The sequence below is a fragment of the Sturnus vulgaris genome, chromosome 13, assembly GCF_052056855.1.
Source record: "Sturnus vulgaris isolate bStuVul1 chromosome 13, bStuVul1.hap1, whole genome shotgun sequence".
Taxonomy (NCBI): domain Eukaryota; kingdom Metazoa; phylum Chordata; class Aves; order Passeriformes; family Sturnidae; genus Sturnus; species Sturnus vulgaris.
Genome location: NC_142255.1, coordinates 11,142,286 through 11,168,668, shown reverse-complemented (window position 1 = coordinate 11,168,668; position 26,383 = coordinate 11,142,286). Strand labels below are relative to the sequence as shown.

The 26,383-nt window shown below is 42.5% G+C and overlaps 1 protein-coding gene across 4 annotated transcripts in view; it reads left to right on the top strand.

Moving 5' to 3' along the window:
- Positions 1-26,383, top strand: part of HOMER2 (homer scaffold protein 2) — a 60,711-nt gene that overhangs the window by 1,492 nt on the left and 32,836 nt on the right. For all 4 annotated transcript variants that reach the window (XM_014887743.2, XM_014887741.2, XM_014887742.2 and 1 more), the window contains exon 2: positions 21,137-21,293. In XM_014887743.2, the coding sequence (XP_014743229.2) occupies positions 21,137-21,293 (157 nt within the window). The remainder of the gene's footprint in view (positions 1-21,136; positions 21,294-26,383) is intronic.

Here is a 26,383-nt window from a genome sequence, read left to right as displayed (position 1 = left end):
TGGAGAGAATTGAGTGGAAGGTCATAGTGGTCCCCTGCCCTTTGTGTCAGTCAGTTGTAGTTCTGGGCTTGGTGTGGTCCTGCTCTGCCTCCGGAGCTGTTCAAGCTGCGAAGGACTTTGGCTGCTTGAGAGAGCTCTGGTTGTGCTGCTGTGTGTGCTGCTACATGCAGTGTCAGATCATGCAGACTTGTACAGTGAGCAGGCACGTTCTCTAGTCTAGTTCAATCCCCTGATTTAATGTGTTTCTCAGTCATTTCAGTCTTACACTGGTGCACGTGAGATCAAGCTCCCAGTGCCATTCATTATTCCCCGGGTTTCAGCGTGGGTTATACCTTCTCTTGCACTCTGTACAGAGTTCAGACAAGGTGTTTGGTGAATATGCATTTTTCCAGTGTCTCACATCATTATCTTGCCATTCACCTTTCTGATCCACAGAACTTGGAAGTACATTTGTGATAGCATTACTGCAGCTGTGGCTTAGCACACATGACATAGGAGCAACCTCCCAGTTTTCTTCTGGTTCCGTCTGTGCTGCAAATCCCTCACCTCTGCATGCTCGAGCTTTTCCTTCTGTGAAATGGGCCCCTCTGTACTCACTGTGTCCTGTGAAGCAGGTTGTGGTCAGAACACAGAGCTCAGTCATTCTTACTTGGACAAATACATTTGGGCCCAGGCATTCGAGTGGGATTTGCTTCCTGGGTACATTTTGGTGTCACATATGGGGCATGTACTCAGAAATTTTGACAATAACTTGATTCTTAGCTCTTAAAATATTTTTTCTTTTACTTTCCTTTTTTCTTTTTCCTGGGGGCAACCATTGCTAATGATTCATTTAAATGCTGCCTATGTATTTGGCAGTGACTGATGGTGCTATGAAACCTGATACAGCTACTTGAGCTTAGCAAAGCAAAGCTATTTAAATTGCTTATTAGCTGTGAGCTGAGCTATTTAAACTGTTGGTTTAGTTCAACTTACTAGGCAGCAAGGTAGTGTCAAGTTTTGCAAAAGCAATTTACATGTTTTAAAAAAACCTAATGCCTGTAATGCAGGGGATATGAAAACAACGTTGTAAAAAAGTGGGGGGAAAAATCTGCTCCAGTGTCCATAAAAGTCAATGTGAAAGTTGCTGCTGACTGGAAACCACTGTATTTTGGTCAAGCCACTGTTAAGAATCTCACTGGACAAATGTCTACTTTAAAGGGAATTAATCTTTTCCCAAATCACTTCTTTATTCTACTCAGCATATTTGATAGCTGCTGCTCCCTCAATCCTTTCAGAGCTTAAACTTCAGCTATTTGAAAACCACAATGTAACACATTGTAGAAATTTGTGTCTGAAAATATCTCCTGCTTTGTGTCCTGTAGTTGCAAGCCAAGGGCTGACACAATCAAGGAAGTGTCTCTGATGTTAGTGGGCTGTACCTACTCATCTAATAGCTGTGGTCTGACTCAATGTGACCTCAGTTTAAGCAGTCCAAGTTAAATTTACAGTTATAAGGATGCTTTAGGTTTTAGTATTAGCTGATTAAAGAAGATGTTGGATAGCTGTTTCATCTGTGCCTAAATTCTTTTATTATTTTCATTTCTTTAGTATCTTTGTATTTCCTTATCTATCCATTACAAATAATTTCTGTGATGAGGTGTGTGACAAATACCCAGTTTGGATTAGACCTGTAAATCTCTTCACTGCTGAAGCTGTTATTTATATTATGTGTTGGATTAAAACTCAACCAATTTAAATATGCTTTAGCATTAAAATTTTATTTTAATTCTGTTTTATAAATCATATCAAAATGACAATCAGGCTCCTGAGTGTTAAAAATTATTGCAGAAGCTGCACAATCATGTAGGAGTGTGTGCTATAGAGGTTAACAGTGAGCTAGCTCACAGCACACCTTTCTTTTGGCTGACATGAGATGTCTTCTCTGTGCTGCTTCCTCAGGGGCTAGTGGGGTAATTTAGTCCCCTCCAGCTGGGATCCATTCATACCTCTCCAGGTGAGCTCTGAGCCAAACACCAGGAAGTTTGGAAAAGACGAGTTTCCAAGCCTGGATCAGCAAATGAAGTAACCTCATCTTAAGTAGATTGGTCTCTTGAACAAAACTCTGTTCTCCCTGTGATATATTCATGGAAAGGTGCATGGAGCTGTATTACTGAGTGCAGCCATGTGATGGTTTTATTATGCACTGATATTTAAGAGATCAGGAAAGTCTGCCTTGCTCCTCCCTTCTGCTGTCAGCAGTACTAATGTCCATCAGCCAACACGTGGTTTTATTTGTGGAGTAAAAGGAAAAAACTAATGTGAGGGTGAAGAATGAAGGATAGAAATGAAGCAGAAGATGTGATGAAGCTCGTGTTATAGGAAGACAGTAATTTTGGAGGGTGTTCACTTTCTGGTACCAGCAGTACTTTAGAAACCATGGTGATAAGCTTTGCCTGAGAAGCTCTGTGGCAGGGAACAGTGTTGTTGCAGAGGAAATTCACCTTGGCTTTTGTCCAGCTCCCGCTGAAATCCATGAGAGTCTCTCGCTGACTGCCTCCAAAGTTTGGCCAGGCCATCTGTCTGCCAGGGAAGGGGAGACCCTGGGACCTGGGAGGGGCAGGCAGAGAATGGCACCTGGCTGTCACTGGGGTCACTCAGAGCAGGGCTGGGACAAGAGTGTGCCTGAACACAGCTGAGCTGGTACTGTGAGCTCAGGGACTCTTTTTTTGTGAGATTTTAAGGCCAGCAGCTTCAGTTTGGTCCCCAGCATGGCTCAGGGGGTCAGATTATATCCAGCTGCTGGTGGTCCTGGTGTTCAAGGAAAGGGACAGATCTGATATGTGCTGAGGCTGTTCATCTCCTGGTTTTTGAAGCAGCTGACTGGGGGTGCTTGATTCTTCACAGCCTTGGTTCCTGACATAGCTATTTCCATTTTGCAGGGTAGATATAAATGGATGTTATTCTGACTTAGAGAATTCTGTGTCTATGTACAAATACAGGTGGCTGTACAAAAGTCAGGTCCTGAGAACTTCGTGTTCTGGAGCAATATTTGGGTTCACTGAAATGATGGGGAAACGCCATTGACCTCAATAGTGTGTAGTCCCTTGCTTATGTTGAACTCATTTATGTAAGGTTAGAGAGGCGGGGAGCTTGGTGGGGTGGGTGGAAGAGAAAAAAAAAGACCAGATAGCTAGGTCTTGTAATGATTTGTGCATGGTCAGAGTTTCGGTGAGGTTGTGTTGGGGTAAGTGAACAAACCTGTAACAGTGTTTTGTCTAAGTGACTTTGCCTCTCACAACTGTGTGAAGAGTTCACAGCACCGCAGACAGATGCACGTGAATGAATTTTTAAGGTCTGCTAGAGATAAGTTCTCCAAATTACAAGAGGAGAAGTCTGCCAGTACCACAACTAGTTTGAGTGTTCTGCTGCAAGTTTCTGGGGCATTTGCTTATGTAGACTGTGCTGTAGAAAGAGTGGACCGAAAGAAAACTTGATGCCGAGATGTCATCATAGTTAAGTTGCTTTCAGCTGCTAACCTAATTAATTACCACTGTTAATTTAATTATCACTTGAGAAAAAGCTTATAAATAAAATATTCTCCGTAAAGCTGGGACGTCCCTCAAGCCCTTCTTTCTATTTGAAAAGAGAATAGCGAGTAGGTCTCTTGATAACAAAGGCATAATTTGAAATGTTAAAAAGAATTATTTGAAGTTCAATTCCTTTAAACTAAAACTTTTAAAACTGATTCAGGATGTGATCAAGTGTCTCAAACTGTTCAAACATATTCCCAGCGTGCCTGAACCAGTCAGGGGGCAGCGAGTTTGCTGAGAACACAAGAGCAAGGGCATCAGCCTGGTTTTGCAACTAGATTTTCTGCAGTGCTGTGTATTCATTTTATTCATTCATTTGGCTCTGTTATTGCAGTGCCTAAGATAAATAGCCTCACCCATGAACATACACTTAGGGACGCGTAAGCGTTTTGAATCAGCTGTTGGTTTTCCTGTTGACTTTGTGATAGGGCGTGTGCAAAGTGGGAAAGTCCTTATTCCTCAAGGTAGCTGCATGGTCAAATCCCTGTCTGCTTTCACCTTGAATGCTCTCCATTGCCTTTTGCACTCTGTGCTCTGCAAATACAGCGTGTGCCTTGTTTATGCTGTGATTTGGTCACGGCTCTTTAGAATGTAACTGTGCTCAGAGGAACGTATTTCAGCTATGTTTCTCCAATAATTCAGCTGTACTCTGTAAAAGGCTGATGATCCTGTTCTTAAACCTCAGAATGTGACGAGGACACTGCCTTCAAAGGAAGACAGGAAGTGTTTAAGCTTGAGCATTAAAGAAGCCCTTTTAATGGCAAGAGCAATTAGGTAGGGAATAGACAATCAGTATCTGGGAAGGCTGCTGCTGCCACAGCCACGCACCACCCAGCGCAGGTTAGGGATGGTGTGAGTAGGGCTTGTGTAATACACACTCATGCAAAATGTACGAGATGAGATTGGATGATGCAGTTGATCTTTGATTGTATTTTTGGTGACACATCCTAGCTGCTGTCTGCCTGTTTGTAAGAGATCTGCCCGCTGCTGCCGGCTCGGATGCTCTGTGCTGAGCTCATGTGTGACACGAGGAGCTGCCTGCTTACTCCTCATTGACGTAGCAACTATTAGAGGCTGTTGGACCCTCTGCATCACTTGGAATTGCTTAGTAATGGTAATTTTGCCGCTAGGGTCAGGATTAAAATGAAGATAATATTTTAAATAATTGATGCTCGAGGCGTTTTAGGATTTGTTTAAAAAAAAAGGATGTTGCTGGCTGACATCAGCAAGCGGGACAGCCTGTTTAATGACTCATAGGGGAGCAGGAGGCTCTGCTGTGTAGGTGTTCTAGGATTTGTGGGCTTCATGTATGAAGGCTAGCAAGAGCTTTAGCTGCAAAACAACAGTGGCTTTATCATGGAGCAAGAATGTGCAGATTTGAGACAGGGGAACGAGGGAAAAGAGGGTGATGGAGGTGTGAGCAGCAGTGAGTGCTGCTTACTGTACAAACCTGTTCCCTTCAGTGGCACCACATCCTCCTTTCCTGCCTCCTCCATGCACTGATCTGATTTTATTTACTTGACGTGGCTTCTCAAAATGCAAGATTGTAAGAATTCCTGAAGGGACAAACTGTTTCCTTTCCATCTGGAAGTTTCACTGCAGCCTACAGGATTTAGAAACTTGAACCCTTCTGCGATTCAGAATGGAAATTTCTGTAGAAGTTGCACTTTTCTGCCTATGCATCAAGAGGCCTGGGAGAGCCCTCCAGAGCTGCCAGTGTTGCTCTGCATTAGCATTTTCATTATAATAATAATAATCCTGCAACTGCATTATTATCAGGCAACGTTTAGTACCTCGGTGCAGCAAGACAGCAAAGGCCTCTGTGGAATACATTTTAAAATGTGTAGCCAGCTTGTAAAATATTTTTTCCTAAAGATGCTTCTGCTTGTACTGGAGACCCTTCCTTGAGGAACTGTGAAATTATGCTGTATGAGTGCTTACTGAATAAATACTTGTTTGATTAATGCTTTGCAGCAGATTCTCCTCAGATACGGAACCACTGTATTTCTTGGGGGGGAAAAAATGCAAAATTTTAATCTTGCTTGGCTCTGAAGGGAAATCTTAATTTTATATGTGGAGATGTGAGCATTTTATTTTTAGTGTTCAGTTACTTATTGTTTCATCCCTGGAAGAAGGACAGTGTAGCCAGAACTGGGGAGTACTCAAAGCATTTCTTTTTGAAAGGTAGTACTTCAAGGTGCACAGTCTCCCCTCATATTAATTGTGTTGTGTTCTCTGCTGTTGGTGAGTTGCTCTGTAATCTGTAACAGCAACACTTTATTGTTGCTTTTGTTTCATTCCCTGGTTTTATCAGGCTTTTGTATTGCAGCTTCCCACTATGAATCTGTGGCACACATCTAAAATGTCTCTCTGCAGTTGTTTGTGAGAGCATACAATGTTTTGTGATATTGAAAATGTTCAATAAGAGCATTTGATAAAAGGTGGAGAAGTTCTCTGAGATGAGAAGTGCAGAATGTCTCCAGCCAGCACTCAGGGCTGTTCTGGGGAACTGAGCTGCTTGGAGGATGTGTGGAAAATGGGGGAAGAGTCTGACGCCTTTTTATCAGTTATTTCACAGATGGTGGTGTCTGAAGAGAGGCAGGAGCTCTGTTCTGGTGGGTAGTTTAGACACTGGTGCAAAGATGGCAACAGCATAGCTGTCCCTGTGTCCCCCACCACCTCAAGCCCTACAAATCACATAGATGAGTTTGTATGAATTACAGATTTAAGACTTGGTCCATGCCTCCAAGTGGCAGATTTGGCTTGCAGAAGGCTGATGGCAATTGCCCTTAGAGGATCCTACCTTTTGGGATGGAGCAGGCTGATTTGATGCCAATCCTGAAGGTGATGTCGTCAGTCCCTATTAGCTTAACTTTCTCCCAGAGCTGTCAGTTCAGATTATTCTTCCACTGTGTAGCATGTCCTGACATGGAAGTGGGATTTCACAACTTAAGAGCCACAAGGTGGTCAGTTGAATCTCCTTCCACCTTTATAGAAAAGATGAGGTCTAGTCACTTCATCCACTCTCTTAAACACTAACACAGTATATATGCAGTTCCCGTTTTTCACTCCCCCCCACCCCTTAGTATTACTTGTGCTGAGTCTGTATCTTGCGTGGTCTGTACATAGGATGTACCTAAGCATTGCCCTTCCAGCTAAAGTCCCTACTTCTTACACCCTCATGTGGTCCAAACTCCTGATAAAAAGCCCTGAAAGCTGAAATACTCCTCCCTAACTTGCCAGGAGGTTTCTGCTCAGACAGGACAGAAAGTGGGCAGTGTTCATGGGCACAGCGTACAGCAAGGGCACAACTTTTGCCCTTGGGTGTACAAGGAGGAGATAAAAGTATCTTTGCACTCAGTTCGTGTTCATGTTAAATTTGGTGATTGTCATAATAATCCCTTCTCCTCTAGCTGTAATAACGACACATTTATTCTTTTGTGAAATAATAGAGGAGATTTAGTTGCCTAAAACTTTACAGCACACAGGTGAATGAGAATTCTCTCTTTTCATGTTTATTTTATGTTTGACAGCTGTTTGTCACTTGCATAGTCCATTACAGGATACAGATAATTTTCTGTTGCCTATTGTTTATAGAGGTGTTCCTCATAAACTTGTATTTAAAGTGTCTTCTAAAAATGCTCATTCATAAAATCCCATCTAATTTGGCTTATGGTCCTTTTAAAGAAGAACAAAAACTGGCTTGACTGAGAACAGGGATCTGTCACTTCACTACACCCACCCAAATTCAAGGGAATGGAGTTGAAAGCTTGAGTCTGTAATCTCAGTTAGAATGAAACACAATAGCTGTGAAGCAAGGACCAGATCCCACGCTCCAGTGAGGGAATTGTTGGTTTAGGAGTTATTTGGGGTAGATAGGGAGGCTGCTCATCTCCCAGGCAGATCCAGAAGTGTGTCTGTGTCCATGTTTCCCTGGGTGCCTCTTTCACCTTCCTGTGTGCTTTGGAGCAAAGGAATGAGTATTTGTGCACAATGTGAAATTCCACTTTGTCTTTAGAGAGCTCTGAAGGACAAATAATTTCTTTAAAGTTTCCATGTGATTCTCCATGACTTTCCCCAGACAGAAGGTTCTGAGCATGTGTTTTCTGAGACCTTCAAAATTGCATATTATGGGAGATGCATCAGCTTTCAAGGACGTGGTAGTGTGCAGCCTGATGCTCCCAGCAATCTCTCTCGCCCTTCTTTTCTTCCCCAGACTTTTCTGCAAAGCCTATGGTTTTACAGACAGCTGTAGGGACAACTTCCTTCATGAGCTGGGCCTAAACCTGGGGTGAATACTTCTCCTGTGGTTGTGGTTGCCTGCTTTTCCCTCTATAGGGAAGGTCTGTTCTGAATTTTTCAGCTGCAGAGCAATAATCCCGCATACGTATTGTTCAGATCTTTGCAAGAACTTTGCTCCATTGAGAAATTAGCATTTCAAATTCTATGGGGGAGAAGTTGCCAAAGTTTTTTATATTTTAAGCTTAGAGTTTGGAAAGGAATCAAAATATCTAATCCACTTTGCATTCCCTGCTTGGTCTTTCCTCCCTGCCTTATGAATTGGCATCCTTGTCCTTTTGGGGGAGAGCAATATTGAGCAACTCTATATAGCTTCTCTTGTGAAATACCAAAGTAATATTGCAGTAATCTCCAACACCATTCCCAATAACTGTTAAATTAGCACAAGTGACATGAGGTTGTACTGGAAAAGGTTTATGCTCATCAGCTCCTTTGAAGGATGACCTCTGAATTATTGGCCAGAAGGAAAAACAGGCACACAACCACTGGGAACGATCTGGGATATTTCCATGCTGCCTGTTACTCCATAAAAGAACAGCTGATTTCCATGAGTTAGACAGGTGGTCCAGACTTTGCACCTTGGAATTAAGTTACTTTTCCCCTCTTTATTTTCTTTTTCCATCTCCTTTTTGGCACTTCTCCTTCCCCTGCAGTGACGCTGGAGCTGCTGCTGCTGCCTGGGGGGACAGCCTGGCCAGAGCCCAGGGTGGCAGCAGCTCCAGACCCGGGTCAGTGTTGGCTGGGAGGCACATGGAAAAACACAGGGCTAGTCTGCCTTGTCTAGGGAGAAATGGACAACTGATGTGTTCTTTTGCTGCCTTTCAGGGGTAGTAAAGCTTCCTTAAAAAACCCAGTATTTAGGAAGACCTGCAAAACAGGCCTTAAAAATGAAGTCGGTTTAATACTTTGGGTGCTAAAGTGTGAATGTGTGAAAAGCATAGTAAGAATTTGTCACCAGTTGGCACCTTGTCCTCAGTGGCTGAGCAAGTACTTGATCCATTCTGCATACCAACACTAGGCATTAATTTTAGATCACAGGGACTGTGAAGAATGCAGTTTCCAGCTCTTGACTTGCTGTTATTTTACTTATGGAAAATTGGGGAAACTGATATGTGAACTTTTTTCACCCCCAGCAAGGGAGGTGGCTGTTTCTACTAGCAAGGACTTTCCGATCATGAAAGTGCATGCAAAACAAATTACTGCAGAACACAAAACAATATTTTCAATCCTATTTTAAAACAAACAAATGTTCAGAATTTTGTTCTGAAAGCGAAGCAAAAAAATCATTTTACTTGTGTGATATGGGTTTATTATTCTAGCATAAGCATCTGTGGAGAATTTGAGCTGTTTTTGGTCGCATTTGTTTGGTATAAATAAGCAGTAACTTACATACAGGAGACCTGATCCTCTTTGCTCTATTCTCCCGTTGTAATGAAGGGTGAATTTGCTGCTGCATAAATCTCATAAAAGGGGTGTATCAGCCTGATGTGTTCCACGTGCAGTTGTGAACATGCTGAGCCACCCCCTCAGTGCTGGAGCAGCACTGCAGAACTTCACAGTGGCAGTGAGCAGGATGAGCCTCTGGTCACTGTTCAGCTGGTTTGATTTGTTTCACAGGATTGCTGGGGTGTAGTTCTGTCCCTTCCCAGTTGATTTCGCTTTTGGGAGCAGACATGGGGAGAGCAAAATGCGTTTAGTGCATATATAGTCATAGAATAGTTTGGGTTGGAAGGCACTTGAAGGATCATCTAGTTCTAACCTCTCTGCCACAGGCAGGGACACCTTCTACTAGACAAGGTTGCTCAAAGCTCCATCCAGCCTAGCCTTGAACACTTGCAGGGATGGGGCATCCATGACCTCTCTGGGCACCTTGTGCCAGTGCCTCACCAACCTCACAGGGAAGAATTTCTTCCTATCTAATCTAAAGCTGATCTCTTTCAGTTTAAAGCCATTCCCCCTTATTCTTTCACTACATATCCCTGTAAAAAAAATCCTTCTCCAGCTCTCCTGTAGCCCCTTTAGGTGCTGGAAAGCTGAAAACCCAACTCTCCCAGCCTGTCTCCAGATGAGAGGTGCTATATCCCTCTGATTATCTGTTTGTCCTCCTCTGGACTCACTCCAACAGCTTCATGTCCTTCTTACACTGGGGGACCCAGACCTGGATGCAATAGTCCAGGTGGGTCTCACGAGAGCAGGTCAGAGGGGGAGAATCACCTCCCTTGACCTGTTCTTGGGATGCAGCCCAGAATATGGTTGGCTTTTTGGGCTGCAGGTGCACATTGCTGAGTCAGTCCTACTCCAGAGACCCTGTGTTCAGTTTTTGGGCAGTCCTCCACTGGATTTTCAGGGAGCAGGGCTGGGTATATGGCTGCCTTTAAAAGTAGGACAATAACTTCAGTATCTTTTCAACCAGAGGGAAGAGAAGGAATGAGAAATACCAGGAAAAGGAAGTGCATGTCTCAGTGCTGGCAGCAGTGGCACTGAGCTGGGGCCATGCAGAACAGCTGAAATGAGGCACCCTGTGCTCACAAAGCCCTGAGCTCCAGCTGAGGGTCCATCAATAACCACACTGCCCCCAGGCCATAGAGCAGGAATCCTGGGACACAGCCCAGCCCAGCCTGCCTGCCCAGCCAAGCCCTTTGTTTTTATCTCAGTCCACTGAAAAAATATTTTAGATCATCTCATCATTTTAAACATTTGGTAAGTGTTAATATACTTTCAGCTCAGTGGAAATAATCACCATATGGCTGTAAGATCTGCCATCTGTCCAGAGAGGCTGGAATACAATTAGTCCGTGTAGTCCATTTATCAATCTATAAGTGACAATATTCACAGTCCTGCAACTTGGGCTGCTGACAGAATCAGCACTTGCATAGGCCTACCTGTCTGCCCTTATTACATCAATATATAAATGAGATGGAAAAAAATCCCATCGTTCAGCTGTGTCCTTCACCCTTGACAGAAGGGAAAAAAGTCTATATTAGTGTAAATGAGACTGAGGAAATGGTATGCCTTAATTTTTGTAGCACTAATTGGATTTTTTAATGTCTAGTAGACCTTAATTTCATAAGGCAAAGCCAGATTTATGTGGAGTCTTTCAATAAAGAAATACCAGCAGGACAGAGTATATCACAGGCAAAAAAAAAAAAAAAAAAAAGTCCTCTCCTGTTGTATTAATTTCCAAAGTACAAAAAGGTAAGTACTACAAACATGAGAAAAGTCATCATTAGCATCATACAGGTAAGAATTTATTTCCAAGGTTTCTTGTTTGACTTCAGAAAAACGAGAAGAGAGTTTTTCAGCAGAGTGAATATATGTTTTGAAAGGTCAAGGCCTTTTGGTTTTAAAGCTGTTAATGGTCTGACATTATAAGGGTTCTGACTTTTGATTGCTCTTGCCAATCTCTCCCCTGGCCTGTGTCCTAGCCTGGTCTCTCAGGACTGTCACCTCCTTAAAACTGGGATTAGATTTGGAATAGCTAATGCGTATCCAGAAAATAATTTGAATGTCTTATTTGGTTTTGCATATTACCCAAACTCCTCTTGCATAATAAGTTTATAAAAGGCATGTGTACTATGTTTTGTTGATTCTACAAATTTTCAGCCAACCCACACTAATTTTTGAGACTCTGCTGACAGGAAAATGTAATTTTTTTGGCATATTTGCTTTTTAGCTGCAGTTACAGAACCTGCATAGCTTGAAAAATGCTGATACTTGAAATTTAATTCTTCCATACCCCACACTTTGTATACCCTGTACATAACCTACAATGTTGGAGGCACTGACATGCAGAAATCAGAAGTGCCAGGGAACAGGTCCATAAGTATCAGAAATAGGTGGCTATTGAGCTTCAGGAAGTTCTGGGATAAGTTTCCCCCAATACTACCTGTAAATATCTATGCTTTGCATATGTATGTACATATGCATGCTATGCTTTGCCGTGTAAGCAGGTTGCAGGGATTTAGTTTTGTGGAGTTTGTGGCAAGGGAAGTGGTGGTTTCCTTGTTTTGTAGATTCTGTGTTGCTCGTGAATAACCCGTTGGTTAAGTTTTTCAGGTTACCAGTTCTCTCTGAAACTCAGGAAATTGCCAGAGGATTCTCACTTTTGCACCAGGGCTGCTGACAGCTTTTTATACCAACAAATAATGTACATATCTGAGATCTGTACTGTAAATCTGACGGCTACAGATGGTGTTATATTTTTAAAGATCAAAGTGAATAATGTTAGTTTCTAAATGTTTGAAATTTCCTTTGTATTTTTAACTTGAAGCAGAAGAAATGTGTCATTCTGTTATCTTATTGGCTACTGGGAAATAGATGGGTGCCAGGAATCGTGTCCTGCAGTTCCTGAGAGCTGCATGCAAGCAGCAGCCAAGGCACTCTGCCTGTTGATTCTATTTCTCTAAAATCACCAGAAAAAGGGAATCTACTTCTTTTCAGATTGCCTAATACAAACTGCATCGAGTGGGGATCGAGGCTGGCTTTAGCCATGCCTCTTTGTGCCCAGCACCTTGCCCTTGCCCAGCTGCAGCTGTGGGGTCCCTGGCTGTGAGCACAGGGGCTGTGCTTGCACTGGAACCTCCCTTTCCTATTTTTATTACCCTGCCTTTGGTGCTCTTGACCACTTCTGGTGATTTTTGTCTTCTGGGTGATTTGCTCTAGAAGGAGGCTGGTAGGATCAAATCCAGTTAAACATGGTAGTGCTGTTGCCAGCCTGATGTTCTCAGCACAGGCAAGTCAATACATGCACTGAAAACCCAGTGTGGGCATTGCTTTGCATCTTCCTGATTTCCAGAGCAAATTGCCTATCCTTTAATTGCTTTTAATTTTTACATCCTCAAGTTTCATTGCAGACATGCAGCCTTATATTAAACCATCTGCTGGTACCCTTTTCCTTGCAGTGTCCTGGAGTGCTGAAAGCTGAGGCTGTGGTTACCCCGGTGCTCTGGCAGCAGCCTGGGTGGCAGCATGTCCCAGCACAGGGCACAGCTGTGCCCTGCCCGTGCTGCTGGCACGTGGTGGTGGCCACCAGGACAAGCAGAGCCCTCTCGTTTGCTTCTGACGTTACAGCTGGTAGAATTCCTTATTTGCTACTTCAGGCAGTAGATCAAAAAAGAGTTATACAACTTGTTCTTTAAACTGAACTGATTGGCTTTTCTTTTTCTCCCCTAGTGTAAGTGGAAGAAAAGCCTCAGGGGAGAGCATTTGAATAGGGCATGGGAAAGCATATAGATAATTACATGCATGGATTAGTGCACAAAAGCACTCCCCTCCAAGGATCTGCTTAGTGCTGTGGCGTTTGAAATAATGGAGTGTTTAATCATATTATTTTGCAATACTGAGGCTTTGATTACGCCACTGATTGAAATCAGCTTTTCAGATTGCTTTGTGTGAAGATATCCTCATCAGCCATGCAAATTCCTATAGCATGGGAGGAGAAAAAGTCATGAAGATGCTGCCCTGGTGGTGTCAGTGGGTTTTGCATGCGCACACATGGTATTTCACTCCAGTCTTCTGTTTACAGGTACTGGGTGTTTTGATCATATATCCTCTGACATTTACTCTCTTCATTTTGTAAATAAACATGATATAACCCATACAGCCTCAAATTGCCTCGAACCTTCTGCCATACAGAAGTGCAAAGGATTAAAAGTAGTAATAAAGATTCCACTACTGCATTGAAGAAATTTTCCGCTTGTTTATAAATGCAAAATAAACTCCTTCCCAAGGCCAGCTGCATGGGATAGACTTTGGTCCGTGCAGGCATGTCCATGATCCAGAGCTGGGCATCTGAGACATGTCCTTGTGCCCTTGGTCTGTGCCAGGATGGAGGCTGCAGGGAAGGCACTGGGAGGGAATGTGCTCCTGCTCCTGCAGACCTGCTCTCTCCACTCCAGGGTTTACACTTTCAATTTACAATGGCATTTCTCCCTGAAATATTACAATGCAAACATTGTGCCACAGAGGAGGCTGTGCTGAAAGCATTAACTCCACTGGAGCTGGGGTGAGTACAGAGGATGTGATTTTGAAGTAGTCCAGAGCAATAGGATGATTTTGGGGGGCTGTTCACGTGATGATCCAGCTTCGTTTGTCACAAGGGTGGGAGAGGTGCTGGGTGTACACAGAGTACAGGTATTTTTTCCAGTTTGCAGGGTTTGAATTCACATCTTTGCAAATGGGAGGCTGTGGTAACATTACCGAGGTGCAGTTTTATGGATCCTCTTTAAATGTCTTCTCAGAAAAAAACTCTGAAATGATCAGTTACACAACCAGTTTCACACACATGTGCCTCAACTTGTTCTTTTCCAATAAGTAACCGTACTATGGAGGATTAGTTCAGGGTCCTCTCGGTTCCTGTCACTTGTGTATGGGTGTTTATTCACAGTGTCTTGAAAGGTTAATAGACCTCTGGAGATGGCCCCAAAATAAAGTGTGAGCTTCCTCAGTGCCTGAGTTAAGTCTTTTAATTTGGATATAGACTTCATAAAGGCGCAGTGGTGTTGTGAGACCTCACAGATGTTACAATGATTTTCATAGTGAGAGGTTTTGTCCTGAAGATTTATTCTTTTGGATTTACTGAGCTGCAAATCAAAAATGAGTTTAATTGATGTCTGTGCTTTTAACAGACAATTCTTTAGCTAGCTAGTATTATTCTATTTTTTTTTTTCTGTCTAAGTAACTGGAACTATTATGTTCCCTAAAAATGCAAGAAGCACTTTTGCTAATTATATTCTTTTGGAATAATAATGCCTGTAAATGAAGACAGCTAAAAAGATGGAATTTTTTTTCACAAGTTTCATGTATTTCTTCAGGTGAGTTGATATCAAATCTAATATCAAGTGGGCACCAGAGAATCATGACTGGATATTTGAATGAGTTGCATGACCTTGCTCTTGATTAACACTGCTGCCAGATTCAGCACTTCAACCACATCATGAGGAGCTTGGTCTGCCTGTAAAATAGGAATTTCAAGACTGAAAAGAAGGACTTTGAATAAATTAGTAGCTATTTGTTTCTCGTTCTTTCTCTTTTAGAGGCAGTGTAATTTTTGTCCTTGGGTTTTCCAGAAGTCATTCCCTGTACCTTTCCACCCTTTTGCAAGGGAATGCCACCTGGGAGCACAGGGCTTCACCTGCGAGTACTGACAGTGGTACTTCCAGAGGTGCCTAAATGCTTTTTTTTTTTTTTTTTTTTTAACTGAGAATAAAGAACAGCAAAACTTGGGTGCAGTTATCCCTTGCTAGCCCAGCCCATCACTCCAGGCCAGTTTTCCCATCCCCTTTTACAACTGATAGTAAATCCTCCCTCTCTCTCAGCCCTGTATTGCTCGGGGTTACATCTCCATCCTTACAAGTAATTTTTGCTGTGGAAATAAGTGTGAGGAGGAAGGATTGTTTGCACTGCAGGACCAATGGGAGCTGCAGGAGGGTGGTTTGCAGGCACCCCATCCCACCTTCCTCCACAGTGTGGAGGAGCAGCTGTCAAATGCACTGAGAGCTTCTCTCTGCTCTGTACAGACTATTAATTCTTTTTTGTTGAGTGGTGAATATTCAGCTGTTGATTTAGCCTTTTGAATTCACATAGTCAAAAACTTCCCTGGGTAGATGTGGTATAAAAGTGCCCTGCAATGATAGTGATAGCAGAGCTGCAGAGAGGAAATGAGGGGATGAATTTTATTTCCAGGCTTGCTAGTGGCTTTGTTATCCTGGGATGCCATCTCGCTCTCCATGGCTGTTTCCTCAGGTGTAAAATGGAGCCATTACCCACCTGCTCTCCTCATGCTGAGTTTTGCACCCTTGCAAGTTGAAGCAGGCTCTCATTTGCTCTGTGGGTTGTGTGCACTGGCAGCCAACAGCAGAACCTGCCTGTGGCAGCTGATGAGATCTGAGTGACCTGGATTAATTAGCATATGGCAATTTGGGAGGGAATGAACTGCCTGCTCTCATAATGCCAGTTTGCTGCTGCCATGTCCAAACAATGCACAGATTTAGAGTCTGCCTCTGCCCTGCTCTGTGCATTGTCCATGCTGAGTGGGCTCAGGCCACTGTCCTGGTCCCTGACCCCAGCCATGAGCTGGGCAGTGATGGGTGTTGGGGTGACAGGATCTCAGGCACTGTGCTGGGACAGCTGAATTTGCTGTTTTTGTGGCACAGGGGGAAGCACTTTTCTTGACTGGAGTGTGTGCAGTGAGGTCAGAAGGAATCCTTTAACTTCGTCCTCAGTCACCATTAAGAAACTAATTTGTGTGGTTCTCTTTTTTCCTAAGAAGATTTGATCCAAGATGGCACAAGCCTTGAATGCATAGAGGTAACAGGTTGGAGAATAATGAACTCTAATTTTTGCTTGGAGCAAAGATTAATATTGTGTATGAACTGCAACCACTGTGCTAATTGCTGTGTGTGACACCATGAACTGCAACTTCTCCCCACAGCACTTACGTCTTCATCTCAGGCCTGCTTTACTTCAATTTTGGTTTTTCAGGTAGAGGGGTTGGTCATTTTTCAAAGCTTGAGATGTGCATGTATACACAAGTGAGCAGAGTTACAAGTAGATAAACTATTTTCACGGTTAATTTTTAGGCATTGTAACTTGCCTGGACTTTCATCAAGATGAGTATTTCAAATAGGACACAAATCTCCATCAATGATCTAAATAAATACAAATGGCACTCCAAACTATAATGTATGTATATAGAGGTTTAATTCTTTTCATTGCACTGTCAGGCAGTAGTAGCAATGTTCAGTCCAAATAACTACTGGCACCAATGTTATCATGTTGTGTTTAGCAAATACAGTTTTGTGTATTGTGACCAGTGATGGAGGATATGTCACAAAGTAGAATTTTGCATTTGCATCTACTCTTCTTTCTTGAGAGATCCTCATTATCTAATACTTGTTACAGCAAATCACTGCAGATCTGCTGGCACTGTCAGGTATTATAAAATCAGTGTGTGCATGATGCTGGGCTGTAGCAGGAAGCACCACGTTCCAAAATCTCTGCACTGATGTCTGGAGGCATGTGCATCCTCCACCAAATGGTAGATACATGGAGACATGTGCTTTTAAAAAATATTTTTATTTCAATTGATAAATTAGACAGTTAATGCAAAGTTATCTACAGTTACTGTGGGGAGAGCACAAATAATCCTGTGCTATAAACTAGGAATCCTTATCCCAGAAATTTTAAGCAATCTGCTAGTGAAAGTCTTAAAAAATGTGTAATTAGTGGTTTTGTCTCCAGTGGAGTAGCAGAGCTCCTGTCACAAATGTACTTGATGTTCCAGATCCTACAAAAATTATTTTGTCCCAATTACTTCATGGTCAGTGCATCCACCTGATGTGCACTGGACACTTTGTGCACTTGAATGTGTCTGGCTGCTTATCCTGCAGGCTGCCACGTGAGTCACCACGTTTTATTTACTAGCAAAAAGGGTTGCTGCAGTATAGAAGTGTTCACTCATCAGTGCCTGGTCTGGAACTGGCTCCACATGGATCCAGGACCCGCGGCTCTCCTGCAGCTCACTGTGCCACAGCTCCATCAGCCACCAGCATCCCACAGCCTGGAGGATGCTGGCTGCCACTCAGCAAGGACTCTTTACAGCTGAAGTGATTTAAATCACTGGTTGTGCTCATGATTCAAGTGATAAACAAGGAAATTTGAATTAAATAATTTGAACTTTTTCTAAGTGAGAGCTCATTCCCGTTGATTAAGAAGAGTAATACAAAACGCATGGCTTGCAGCTAGTCACACAGTTGTAAAATTTGGCATGGTTGTATATTAACCAGAAAGTGATACTGTATCTCACACAGCTGTGCAGCACTTAGTTAGCTCCAGAAGCTTGTGGTTTGCTTTTTAAATTCTTCAGAAAAGGTTAATGACATTGAAGGAGAGTGGTTGTTTTTTCCTCTAAATTTTTCTCATATAAAACAAGGACTGAAATTAAAGGTCGACTAAAACGTGTAAAACCATGACTTGAAAATTGCAATTATATTTATAAAACACGCTTGCACTATTTAATAATAAAAAACATTTTCTGTCTTAACTTATATTACCAAATACGGAATTACTAGGTGTGATTTTCTACTTTTCATGTTCGACATTTCAAGCAGCTTTACTCCGAGCAGTGGATGTTACTGTCAAATTGATTTTTAAACAGTTGGGGTTTTTTAAAGAGCATTTAATCAATCATTAACTACTTTGGTTAAAATTCATGAGATTTTAAATATTCATAAATTCTCTTTGCCTTCATGTGTGGGTCCAAGCCGGGCTGGCAGTGCTGCTGCTCCTGCTTCCCCTGGCAAACTGATGGAACCACCAGCTCACAGGGCTCACACCATGCAGGATGTGCTGCCAGACCTTCAAGTTAGCATTGCTGCTGTTTTACCACAAAAGTTGATAAATATCTGATAAAATGGAAAGGAACCCTGGGAAAAAAAGTCATTCCTCTACCAGTAAAGTGATTTCTTGACTGTTGAAAAGTTACAAGTGAGTAAGACAGAATAATCGTTCTCAATTTGGAGACCTGTAGGACGTGGTGGAGGGTTTTAAAAGTACCTAATTTAGCATTTCACTTGAAAACCGAGTGCCACAGTTTCATAGTTGCCTGTGAGTGCTTCAGTGGTCAGAGAATTTGGGATGCAGTGCACATTTGCCCTGTGCTAAAGCGGTGCCTCTGGAGTTTGTTGGTGCAGTTGTCTTTGCCATCCTGCAAACACATCCTGTGCTGTGCTGGGAAGGGGTGGCACCAGCTCCTGGTGCTGAATCCTGGGCTCTCTGGGGCAAGAGCTGAGCACAGAACTGCAGCAGGGCACACACAGCCACAGAAATGCATCCTCTTCTCTTAATTATTATAAGGCAATGCCAGGAAATCAGGAGGTTGTGTTCTGGGGGTGCTTCCTCTTCTTCAGGGAGTCAGAAATCAGTCTGGGGGCTTTGCTGACCTGTAGAGCCCCCAATGGCAGCACGGAGCATCCAGCTGGCCCTTCCAAATCTGAGTCCCAGCTAAAGGTCAACAAATGGGCTACCTCCAATGATTTAGAATGTTTAAGTTTACACAATGTATTTCCTTATTTTTAATAATTTATCAACTAGCACGCTATCACTGTGATACAGAAGGGCAAAATGCAGGTGGCCTTCTTTGTTGTTGATAATCACAGGATTAGAAACAGAGGTTTTTGCCTTTACTTCTTAATAAAAGAACGAATGGGTAGATGGATATTTGCAGCCCTGAGCTTCACTATCCATTGATTTATCCACTTGGATGTGTGCATACAGCTTCTGTTTCAACAGTAGCAGCTTCAAGATTGCTGAACAAATGGAGATAGATAGTTGTGGGGCCTTTGCCTTCATTCTACTTTTATTATCTCCAGATTTACTTTATATGCTTACTGCCCCTGCTGCAGAGCAGCCAGGCATAGTTTTAACAGTGTTTTCTGGTGTAGTTAAGATAATGTAACAGAATTAAAGTTGTTTATGGAATAGGTTTGCATGGAGGAAAATTCCTAACATTTAGACTACAATATTTAGGTAATATTACCCTGTTTTAGTAGAGTCAACTGAAAATAAAGAACTCTGTAAAAGGCGGGAAAAATTTCAAAATTATTTTTTACTCAGGGAATGTACATTTCTTAAAAGAGTAAACAGGTTTGGGGAAACTTCCCCTCCCTGAATTTGTTGTTGCAAACTCCATGACTCTGTAGGTGTTACAATGCTAATCCTGTGTAATGGGTAATGAAAGTATTTAAAATATTAAGGAAACCTGCCCCTTCTTTCCACCCAGATGGGGATGGCATCGATATTGGCCTGTGAAACGAGAGCTGGCTTCAGCAAGTTACTGATAAGGGAGAACTGAAGCAAATGCTATTCTTTGACTGCTGTAATATGACAGTCCCGTTGTCATTTCAATTTATTTTGAATAAGTATTTTACATGGTTCAGTACAGCTGTCTGTCCAGAAACCTACAAGCTGCTGGAAAAATGTAAAACTTTGTGTAAGTTTTGCAAGGAGAAAATCACTCTTTCATTTTCTCCCTCCTGAGGCCTTGCTGAGCTTTGCAAGTTTACCTCATGTTTCCTGAGCTAACTGTACTCTTAAATCACTTCATCTGTTAGATGTTTGCAAATTTACTCCTCCCGATTTTAATTTAAATTTCTGAGTGGTAGCTCTATTATAGTACCATTGGTTTTGAGCCTGTTGTAATTCTGTCAATTACCTATTCATGATGTAATATTTTGTATGGGACAAGAATATATTGAGTAGTATGCTTAATAGAAAACATTATGTAGTGTAGCTTTTAAAAACCAAAAGCATGAAAATGAATATGACAACTCAGTAGAGCTTGCTTTGCAGTTCACTTCTGCTGCTAAACTTGGATTAAAGGTATAGTTGGCAGTGAATTTAGTTTTATGGCATTTAAGAAAGGCTTAATTCTGATCTTTAACCTAGATGCCTTTATATGTATCACATTTGGTTCTTTTGGTCTTGAGTATTTCTGCTTTTCTGTGCGATTTGCTTGGTCACACATTGAAGGTAAAACAAAACCCCTCCATTGTGTGCATGGTCTTCTGGAGGAGAAAAAGCATTTAAGGAAGGCTGGTGTTTAGGAACAGGATGTCAGGAGTGCTGTGTCACCCACTGAGAGCTGAAAAGGCAGTATCTGTATCAGCACTGGAGTTTGGTTCTGTTTCTTTTCCCTCCTCACTTCCCAGGGTGATTGACTGGTTTGCATCTAATGAAATTTTCATGCACATGCACAGAACAGTGGGATTCTGAGGAGAGAGATTAATATTTCAATAATTATACCATGCCTGTATGTCACTGGAGTCCTTGGTGCACCCACAGAGGAGCCCTGGCTGTAGGCAGCAGTTCACGGGAATGTCAGCAGGAGGAAATCCAACTGTGGGGGTTTGTTGCTTTTGGCAAAATATGTGTGTGGGGAAATAAAGAAAGAATGCATGTGAATGTCCTTTCCTGGAAATAAATATTTTGAGGCATAGATGGGTAGTTTAACATGGGGAGAAAAAAGCCACTTGTTTCTCGGGCTATGGCAGTAACTTTAGGGTGCTGAATGTCACTTAGTGATGCCAAGAAAAGGCATCAAGGCTGGAGTGTGGCTCAGCAGTGTCACTGCTCTGTCTTTTCATTTGGGGGATTGCCAGGTGCTCTCTGCCTTGTGCTTTCAACGTGCCTGGTCAAGGCTGGGCTGCTGGGATATTTCACCTTCCACAGACTCATGCATCCATTTCTCCTGTCCCTCCCTATTGCAGAGAACAGCCCATCTTCACCACCAGAGCCCATGTCTTCCAAATTGACCCCAGCACCAAGAAGAACTGGGTTCCTGCAAGCAAGCAGGCTGTTACTGTTTCCTACTTCTATGACAGCACGAGGAACAGTTACCGGATTATCAGTGTGGATGGAGCCAAGGTAGGAGGCTGGAGGTGCCCGGTGTATTCTGTGTGCAGAGGTGTGGGACTGCAGCCCTGGCTGAGCACACACAGGGGCTGCATTAAATACAGTGTGAATATTCCATTTTTTATATCATCCATTATGGAGACTTGTAGTAGTAATTGGAAAAACACAGGGCACCCTAAAAGTGATTTTTGCCCGGCTTCGTTGATTTTATCTCTGAGGAATTTGACTTCGTGATAAGTGAGCCAAGAACTTTAAGTGTCCAAATTGAGTCAGTAGCAAAAACAGCCACCTGTATTAGGGTAGATAAGGCTGAGGCCTTTTTGGTGATAAAAATGTTCTTTCTAAAAGGAATGAGGAGACAGATACATGTGGACTGTAGCTTTTAATGTAAATGTCAGCTGCATTTTCACTTTTGCCTGGCTGAACTATTTACAGTTTAGTACTTAATTTCTTCAGCTTTCGCACTGGAGTTCATCAGCCTTAGGTGACAAGTTAGGCATGAAGGCTCTTCCCCCAACCTTTTTTGTTAATTTGTTTTGAATTGCCAGAGAGTGTGCTCAAGTATTTGCTGTAAGAATCCGAATCAGTCGGTCTAAATAGATTGCTCAGACAACTGTTTTTATTACAAACTACGTTTATCCCTCTGATTAGCCCCTCCAAAGCTGCTTGGGGGGTGACCACTTTCCTCTAGCAGACCCCAGTCAGAGGTATAAATGAAAACATTTTGGTCATGTAAAAAAATGATTGGTCATTTCTGTCAGAGCACAAACCATGGGGTAAGTAGATGGGTTTACAGCCTGTTTATCTGTGTTCCTGTTTAGATAAGGATGTTAAAATATCACTCTTCTGGGAGATAGAGATCACAGAAATCATCCGTTATTAAAGTTTTCTATTTGTCTATGCCTATTTCACATACTTGTTTTTCCAAACATCTCCTGTGCTATATTTGGTTATATATTGGCTTATAAATCAGCCATACTGCCTGCTTTAATTGATGGTAATGTTTCATTGACACCAGTACAGCATTAATATCTCCCCATCACGATGCTGTTTGTGCCAGTGTGTTCATTCCCAGGAATGCTGCAGTTTGCAGCTGGCACACACAGCCTCTGTCACCTGCTGGGGCAGCTGAGCCCCCTGGATTTGCTTACACCCCATGGATGTTTGTGCTGGGGCTGCTGCTGCTGGGCTGGTGGCTTTACAAACCCAGGCAAGTGCAACTTCCAAGCCCAAACTGCTGCACTCACAGCAGAGGTTTACTTGATTTGGGGGTGTGCATGCGTGCATTAAGACCAATTAATAAAACAAAGTAATTACTGCATGTGACGGGGGAAGCCACAGGGGCAGCGTATGGCCACAGCCAGAGGTCCTGCCCAGAACTGCAAAGTGTGTGCAGGGAACAGGCTAGGCACCCAAGCTTTGCTTTGTCACCTGCTCAAAAGACACTCAGAAGGAATATTTCCCTCATCTCCCATTTTAACATATCCCAGAGGAAGGTGAACTTGCCATGATTAAAATTCTCCCCTGGGGCTTCCCAAGCAAGAATCAATTGCTGGCCACATGAATTATTCCTCTTGTATTGAATCTTTGCTGATTAAAGAACAGGTCAAGAATAGATGCTACCTTCATGCTCACCTCTGGAGAGTCCTGTGACCCTGCCTGTCCATTTTAAGAGTGCTAATTGGGGAAAAAAAATCCCGATGTTTATGCCAAAAGAAGTTAAAAGTTGAATTTTTCCCTTCAAACAACTATTGTTTAGTATTTTGACCTACTTTTCCAGGCAAAAATGAAACTGGGTAGAACTGTAAGGAAGAATATAGACAGCTTCAGATGATGGTGTCCTGCTTTCTGTACATCCCATTAGAATAGTCTTCCGTGTGTTGGCAAATACCAGATGGATTAATGTGACAGCATCACTGTGGGCATAAGTTATGTCTGCTTTAAGGACAAAAAAGCTGAAGCTCAAGTAAATGAAGGGACTTGGCCCTAGAAGGAAGGCAGTGATGAAGGATGTGTTCTCTTACAATTTTCCATCCTTGTCTGCTCTGCAAAGGGGCTGTTCTAACAGTTTATTTTAGACAAACATATATGATTCATGTTCGCTTGCAGAGAACTTGCAGTTAAATCCAACTTGTATGAAGATGTTGGATTCATTTGAGGTTCTTTTTTTTACCTTATGTTGACATTACATACTAATGATAAAAATATTTTGAAGAGGTAAAGAATACAGGGTACTTCATTTGTATACTGGTCATCACCTGCATAAGCTTGATTTTATTTGTAGTATTTAACGTGTCCCCCTGGGCAGTGTTGAATTGCAGTGTGTGGAGGAGCTGGGAGCTGCTGGAGGCCGTGAGCAGAGCACAGGGCAGGCTGTGCAGTGTCTCCCCGATGAGTCCTTTCCTCCTGATGCAGCACTGACCTGATGGGCTGTGATCCTCGCAGGGGAGGCTTCCTCAGGCAGCTGCTGCTGTCCTCAGAGGTCTGGGCCCTCTGCAGTGCCCTGTCCTTCAGTCCGTCCTCTCTTCTCCCAGCAGGCACAGCCGGTCCCCATCTCCTCCTTGCCTCTTGTCCCCACTCACCCAGGGTGCAGGGCAGAGAGGAGAAGAAGGATTTAGCAGTGGGCTTAAGGTGGGGATTAAGGGAATTGCTGAGCCCATGTGTTTAAAGGTGTAAATATTGGTAACTCCGTTTGTGAGCCTGGCTGGCAGAGGAGCTGCCTGGCTCTGCTGCCCACTGCCTTTGCTTACCCCGTGGGGAAGGATGGGAGAGTCTGGATGCTGCACATGGAGGTGTTGAGAAAAATGGAATAGAAAGAGAGAGTAGGGTAAAGATGGGAAGCAGAGTCTAGGGAGCTTAACTCTTCCCTTGCAGAGGAATATTCAGGAGTCCAATATGCAGGCCAGCCAGGAGAGAGCATACCTCCTGCAGGTGCCAGGTTTCTTTCAAATGCTCCCATCCCAATAACAAACCTATTAAAATACCTGGGGAATGAAGCACTGCAGAGAGGAGACCTTAGATTCAAAACAGCTTGTACCACTTTAATTCATCGTGTTTGCAAAGATAAAGACAACAGCTCTTCTAATTCTTGTGTGTTTCACAGAAAAACAGGTGCTGTGGACAGCAGCTTACAATTTATAGCAAAAGATTTCACAGATAATGAGAATGCACTGGATGATCTTAACCAAGATACCATGACCAAACAAGGGAATAGATTAGTATATCTTTTAATTACATACATAATTGACTTGCATGTTGTCAAGCAAGTAATCTCATCATGTTTTAAGAAGTTTCTAGCCAGAGGCTAACTGAAACATAATGAATGCTGGAGGAAATGATACAGTAAAATGCAAGGGCACACACTGATTTAGAGTTAATGAGGCAGCCAAGAGACTTCACCATGTGAAAGTGCCCAGTCTTGTGGACAAAAGTCAACCCTGTTGAAAAAAGACAAATATGGTGATGATGCAGGCAGGACCTGAACTTGTAAGTGTCCAATTGCTGTGCAGTGTGTGGGGAAAGCCACACACAGGGCTCCTCATTAAAAGTGACCTACATTGGCCTGCCTTTTGAAGGCAAAAAGGAAGTTTGACAGTATGAAAATTATGCAGACCAATAGCCTCTGTCATCCTCAGGATTAAGTAGTACCCTGGTTGGTGGGTTTATTTATTTTTTATAAACTGAAATTACGTGCTATCCAAACAGTATAGAGAAGAGGGGAAGGAATTTGAGATGGAAATATAATCCCCCAGAAACAAGCCTCTGCCCTCTTTTCAGATGTTCATGTTGTATTTCTATAAAACTTGTGATTGCAACAACATCATTTTTCTCTTTTGAGAAATGAGCCGTTAATAAGGAACATAAAGCTAGCTTAAAAATTAATAGCCAGCAATAAAGTGCATAGTGAGACATCCTGAGCTGGCAGCAGCAAAGAAAAGTGACGCAGCAAGAGTCATCACAGATGCCAGTCCCCAGTTGTCTCTGAGAGATGCTTAAACAGATGACTAGAAAAAATTAAAATGAGGCTTTAAAAGATTACTACGTTGCAAGAGTGATTGTGGAAAATACATCATACAGAAATAAAGACTGTGTATCAGAGGAAAAAATGTCAGCTGACACTCATTCCCAGTTACTAGTTCATTTAAGAATTTATTACCTGATAATTACCTCAAATATTGGAGATCAGCAGCTAAGTTGGGCATAAGTGTGTGAAAGTATTGAAGAGAGAGCCAAAAAAATTGCTGTGCTGGGAAAGCAAAATCAGTGGGTCTGTTTCTGAAGTAAATTGCAATTAGTAAGAATAAGAATATGGGCCAAATTTTGCAAATCAGTATTCACAGAGTGTTCCCCAAAGTGAATACAGTACATTATATGGTGTGATGAAGCTGTTTGATCAAGTGGCATCTATGCAGGGGACAGTGTGATTTACAGAGGACAATGAAGCTGGCAGGGACACAGCCCCAGCAGCCTGTGGCAGCAGATATTTAGAGAGGTAAGAAGGCCTGATATGTAAATCTGCTAATAGTTGATATATTGCTGGCTTTCTCGGTTCCTGTACCAGGGAACTAATTACTACTTAATTTAATAGCTGCCCACCTTTTTATGACCACGCTTTTCTTGTTGTCATGATTGGAGGCAGGTGTCCTCAGCACACAAAGAGGAAATTGAGTTCTTCCAGTGATGTGTTCAGAGGCTCAAAACAGATCTTTTTCTTTGCCCATGGAAAAGGAATTATTTTAAGGCATAGTTGTTAAAAATATCCTGGAGTATTTTGCCAAAAGGTGACTCTTAGATTTCAGAATCTTTTCTTTCAAAGGAAAACAATTACAGGGTATGGTAGCACAGATTAAATTCCTTCATCTGGCTAGATATTTTCATTCTTCTTTTTTCTTCCACTGACGTAAATTCAACCATTAAACCAATAGCAACTCTTCTGCAGGAAAAAACCTACCAAGTAATTTATATATTACAAAATTTTTGGCACTGAATTATAAAAGGCTTCCGGCAGTGTGTACCTCACCAGGGGTCTGCGTTGGTGTGGCAGCATTTAACTCTGCCTCTAGGACCTCATGGGCATGATTTGTGATAATGTGTGGCAGCAA